Source organism: Sinocyclocheilus anshuiensis, unplaced genomic scaffold (assembly GCF_001515605.1).
Source record: "Sinocyclocheilus anshuiensis isolate Anshui unplaced genomic scaffold, SAMN03320099.WGS_v1.1 scaffold179, whole genome shotgun sequence".
NCBI lineage: Eukaryota > Metazoa > Chordata > Actinopteri > Cypriniformes > Cyprinidae > Sinocyclocheilus > Sinocyclocheilus anshuiensis.
In genome coordinates this window covers 1,583,793-1,589,853 of record NW_015549577.1, presented here as the reverse complement: position 1 = coordinate 1,589,853, position 6,061 = coordinate 1,583,793, and the positions used below count along the sequence as shown (strand labels likewise).

At 33.9% G+C, this 6,061-nt stretch overlaps 1 protein-coding gene across 1 annotated transcript in view; it reads left to right on the top strand.

The window, feature by feature from the left end:
• Positions 1-6,061, top strand: part of LOC107657541 (3-hydroxyisobutyryl-CoA hydrolase, mitochondrial) — a 28,339-nt gene that overhangs the window by 657 nt on the left and 21,621 nt on the right. The window contains exons 2-6 of the mRNA XM_016445680.1: positions 350-392; positions 728-859; positions 1,319-1,403; positions 1,525-1,605; positions 1,689-1,741. Coding sequence (XP_016301166.1) covers positions 350-392; positions 728-859; positions 1,319-1,403; positions 1,525-1,605; positions 1,689-1,741 — 394 coding nt within the window. The remainder of the gene's footprint in view (positions 1-349; positions 393-727; positions 860-1,318; positions 1,404-1,524; positions 1,606-1,688; positions 1,742-6,061) is intronic.

Below are 6,061 nucleotides of genomic sequence, written 5' to 3'. Positions count from 1 at the left end.
AAAGTGTCGTTTAAATGTTTGCATAGATTGAATCCAGCAAAACATACTTTAAAAGGTTTTAGAAAACATATAGAAGCAAACTACACCTAATGCATCATATATATATATATATATATATATATATATATATGTTAGCAAATGTTGTGCATTGTGTTCTTGTCTAATAATAAAAGGCATGAACATAAATAAATAAACATAATCTACTGTGTATTTGAGGGTTCAGTTTCAAAATGTTCTGTTGCCTTTAATTGAATCATTTTAATACCATTACCCGACAATATGTATAACAATTTGATGTTAAGTTCAGCATGAAAACAATAACACCACGGTTGATTTTTATCTCATACAGATTACAATCAGCCTGCAGATTGCAGAGAATACAAGGACACATGGTAAGCTTGAGCCCTAAGCAGGCAAAAGTATTATTCATACTACATTTTTTGAGACAGTCAAGAGTATGGACACACTTAATCAAATGTATGATCCTTTTCAATTAATTTTTTATGACCCTAAAAACCTTTTGGTCTGGTGTATTATATATAATGCTTGACATAATTTGGTCTTTTTTCCATCTTATGTCTTATGCTTAAATGTGCATTTTATAAAAAATAAAAAAAAGCACTGAAAAGAATATGTGTGCAAACCTTGTGATGCACACGTTTTAGTTTCGTATTAATTCTTAATTAATGTTTCTCCCATTGAATATTGTTTTATTACTGTGTCTCAGATGTCCACTAAAGTTGGATCTGAAGTTCTGTTTGAGAAAGTTGGGAACGCTGGAGTCATCACACTAAACAGACCCAAAGCTCTCAATGCTCTGAATCTCACCATGATCAGACACATCTACCCTCAGCTCAAGGTTAGGGGAGACTGGAAACCTTTCTCACAACATCAATAATAGCCCTATATTAATTTTGTCACCCAATCCAACTTTATATGACAATCTCGGATTGTTAACCTACTTTAATCGTGTTTTTGTAGAAATGGGACAAAGACTCAGAAACGGATCTAGTGATCATTAAAGGAGCAGGGGAGAATATTGTTTTATTACTGTGTCTCAGATGTCCACTAAAGTTGGATCTGAAGTTCTGTTTGAGAAAGTTGGGAACGCTGGAGTCATCACACTAAACAGACCCAAAGCTCTCAATGCTCTGAATCTCACCATGATCAGACACATCTACCCTCAGCTCAAGGTTAGGGGAGACTGGAAACCTTTCTCACAACATCAATAATAGCCCTATATTAATTTTGTCACCCAATCCAACTTTATATGACAATCTCGGATTGTTAACCTACTTTAATCGTTGTGTTTTTGTAGAAATGGGTCAAAGACTCAGAAACGGATCTAGTGATCATTAAAGGAGCAGGGGAGAAGGCATTCTGTGCTGGTGGGGATATCAGAGGTAATTATGTAAGATAATCGTGCAGTTTGGTTTTTCATTCACTCTTAAATGGATCTATGCATAGATAATACAGTCAAACAGATCTGACATTCACACTGAAATGCAAAAAATATTTTCCAAGCTGTCTCAGAAGCTGGAAAAGCAGGCGATTCTCTCACTCAAGACTTATTTCGTGAGGAATATATTCTTAACAACACTATTGGTATGTTTTCACACTTCTGTTGCCGTTTTTGAGGTTTGATGAACAGATGAATCGATTGATTGATTGATTTTAACTCTTTTTAGGTACATATCAGAAACCGTATGTGGCTCTAATCGATGGAATTACAATGGGAGGAGTAAGTATTCATCTAAAATTGTTGTCTTGTTGCACAAGTTCACCAGCAGATGGTGCTGTCTGTTCTAATTTAACAGAATATGGCATTAAAGGAACCAGAGGGCCAGAGGCAGTGTGGGCCAGCTTGTCTTGTGTTTACAAAATATAAAAAGAAATGAAGGACAAAGCATCCGCTTTATATGAAACAATATATATAACTGTTCCATTCTTTTCATTGTCATTATGTCATTATGAATTTGCCCAAAAACAGTAGGACTCACATTGCTACTGGCTTCATGCATAATGCACAATCTAGGTGTTCTCATTTGTAAACATATGCATGAAAATACTTAGACATAAGGACCCATGAGCTATTATTATATGCATTCTTGGTGCAATTTTCCATATTTTGCAATCATGTTTGACCATATGAGCTGCAAGCCAGTTGACGCACTATGAGTCATAAACCCCTCTTTTAATCCTCTTAATTTCTGTCCTGCACTGAGTATTTTATCCAGTAGGTGTCAGCAGTGAGCTAATCTTGCAGACAATCTTTGGGTTTCTTATGAATCAGTTCTCAAGTGTCCTCCCATTGGTAGGCTATGGATTTGTTTAAGTAACACTTTATATTTACATTCATGTTGTACATTACATGTAGGCCTAAAAGTCATTCATTTAATAATTACAGTTGCAATTAGAGATGCATCACAAATGATCTGGATTCAAAAATGTATACTCAAAATTTTTAATATTTTAAAATGTATTTAAAAATTTTACACTTTAAATTAATTACTAATAATTCTGCTTACAATAGAGAGGTGCCTAAAATTCCTTCTAATGCTTAAAGGAATAGTTCACCCAAAAAAGAAAACTTTTCACCCTCGGGCCATCCAAGTTGTAGATGAGTTTGTTTCTTCTTTGGAAATGTATCATTGCATCACTTGCTCACCAATGGATCCACTGCAGTGAATGAGTGCCGTCAGAATGAGAGTCAAAACAGCTGATAAATACATCACAATAATCCACAAGTAATCCACACGACTTCAGTCCATCAATTAACATCATGTGAAGTGAAGAGCTGCATGATTGTAAGAAACAAATCCATCATTATGCTGTTTTAACTTTAAACCATTGCTTCTGGCCAATATAGTCCATAATTCATAAAAATGCTTCGTCCAATGGAAAAGTCCATATTTGTTTAGAACTGTTTTTACTTGTAAACTGTGCTGGATCTGCATATTTATAATTCAGACTACATGACTTTTTCACTGGAGAAAGCAATATTATGGAGAGAGGACTCGTCTTTTAGCTGGAAGCAACGGTTTGAAGTAAAAAAATGTCTTGATGGATTCATTACACATGCAGCTTTTCACTTCATAAAACAATAATTAATGGACTGGAGTTGTGTGGATTACTTGTAGTTTATTGTGATGTATTTATCAGCTGTTTGAACTCTCATTCTGACAGCACCCATTCACTGCAGAGGACCCATTGGTGAGCAAGTGATGTAATGCTAAATTACTCCAAATCTGTTCTGGTGATCAAACAAACTCTTCTACATCTCGGATGCTGTAAGAGTGGGCAAATTTTAATTTTTGGGTGACCTATTCCTTTAAAAAAATGTGTATTCATAAGCAGCATATTCAGTAGATGTTGTTCATTTGTATTGTAAAACTTTCACTATAACAAGAACGTATTAATCTGTACTAACTTTATATTTTGAACACTCTTTTACAGAGCAGTTGAAATATTACTGTCTTCATAGTTTCATGGGGTTCTGGCAGTAGGAGAGCAATGTCACAGTGGTGGAATCTGTCAGCTCCTGGTGTTTAATTGATCAGGGATTCTGTCAAGGTCGAGGTACAGTGGTTTGACCTCAGTGCCGTGCATCCTTTGGTCTGAGCCATTTGATGCATAGCTGCTGCGTGATATGTTTCAGCTGGGGACTCTGAACTGTTATTTAAGAATGGAATGACCATGCAAGTTCACTGAGCATGTGCTGACCTCAGATGTCCCTAAGGTTTAGAAATGGATTTTTCCATTTACTCAGATATTTGAGAAAAAGAAATGGGCGGTTGCAAGGCAGCATCGTATTATTCCACAAATATTCTTGTTTTCTTCTTCCGCTTTATCTTTTTTCTGCAATAAATTTCTTAAGAGATAATATTTTTTATTATTTACTCATCATCATGTTGTTCCAAACCTGTATGCTAGTTAGTTTTCTGTGGAACACAAAATGGGATTTTTTTTTTAATGATTTTAATTGGCTCTTACATACAAAAAGCTATCTTACTAATTTGTATTATGTGTAGTTTAACAGACATGGTCACTATGAGCTATAGTTGTATTTTTGTTATTTTTAGTTGATTTATTTATTTTATTAGCAGTCTCCATTATGATAAATATTTGTAGCTGTTATTAACTTTATAGTTTTTAATAAATTTAAGAGAAAAACCTTTAAAATCTCCTGCTGAATTGGGTTGACAGAATGTTCACTATTCACAACTTAACAGCTAGCAAAGATATAAACATTATTTGCATATTTTTTTGTGACTGGTTCTCTTTCTTGTATTTATTTGCATACTAAATTGTATTTATTGTCTTCAGTTGTAGTTATTGCCTCTACACTACATTTGGGGTCAGTAAGTTTTTTTTTTTTTTTTTAAGAAGTTGATACTTTGATTCAGCAGGGACACATTAAAATGACCAAAAGTGACAATAAAGACATTAATAAATAAATTGTATAAAAAACATTTTCAACACCGATAATATAAAGAAATGTTACTTGAGCAATTCTAATCTAGTTTTAACACCCTGAAGTGTCTATGAGTTCCTCTCATACTTAGTCTATAGCAGCTTTCCAGAATCCCTATTTAGAGATGTGAGGAAGGCATAATAGTCCTGTCAATATAAGTGGTAGTAGATTATCCAATAAATGTCAGAGGGTGGCTGCGCCGCACTTTTAATAACTTTCTGACCGTCACTCCTTATCAGTTATTCCTGTTTTTTTTTTGTTTTTTCTTCTGCATATTTCCAGCATTTGTAAGAATGTACTCTTTTGCTTTGATTATATAGTCAGCATTTGTGGATCACTATAATGATGGTCTTTTGGTCCCCACTGAAGCTGCATTCTCATTAACTTGTGCGTCTGTGTTAAGTCTTTTGGAACAGAGTTTTGGACCTTGCAACGAATATGGGCAGCAGGATGTGACGCCACACTCTTGGGCATCTGTTATGAATAAATGACAAATAATAATAAAATCTGTGTTACAGATATTGGAAGAGCAGTTAGAAGTAGGCCAGACCAACTCCAGATTTAAATAAATCATTAAACTCACACTCAAAAGATCTTTCATATGACCTCTGCTGAGTTAATTTTGACCATCTCATTTATGTAATGAAAATCACACCTTTAGTGCTTCTGTAGGTTTAATTAAGCAGAGCCACAGGACAGATAATACAGAGTCTGTATTAATACAGACTGCAGTAATACAGACGACCAGAAAGAGAAGGGCATCTATTATGTAAAAAGACAGCTTGAATGCTTCTAGCTACACAGAACTGGTGCACTGTTGCATTCTGAAATATGTAGACCACATTTCATAATGTAACTTTGTTTTCTCTATAGTAGACACGAGTATAAACTGTTGTCTTCTACTTATGTATGTTTTTTACCTTATTGGGCATAGAAGTTATATTACCATTCAAAATTTGGGGTTGCTTTTTAATGTTTTTTAAAAGCCTCTTCTGCTCACCAAGGCTGCATTTATTCGATCAAAAATACAAGAAAAACATTAATATTTTGAAATATTATTAAAATGTACAATAGCTGTTTTCTATGTGAATATATTGTAAAATATAATTTATTCCTGTGATCAAAGCTGAATTTTCAGCAGTCATTACTCCAGTCTTCAGTGTCACATGATCCTTCAGAAATCATTCTAATATGCTGATTTGATACTCAAGGAATTCATATTGTCAATGTGGACAAAAATTGTGCAGCTTATTATTTTTGTGAAAACTGCAATACATTTTTTTTCCAGAATTATTTGATGTCACCTTTATTTCTAGTGCTTTACACAGTACAACACAGATTGTGTCAAAGCAGCTGCACAGAGAGACAGGAAAATAAATGAATAGAAGGTTCAAAAGAACAGCATTTATGTAAATCAGAAATCTTTATAAATGTCTTAAATAAAACATAAATGTCTTTACTGTCACTTCTGATCAACTTAATGAATCCTTGCTGAATAAAAGATTACATTTTTTAAAAAGAAACCCCAAACCATTGAACAGTGGTGTAGGAACTTTTGAACTAAGATGTTAAAAAAATATATATATA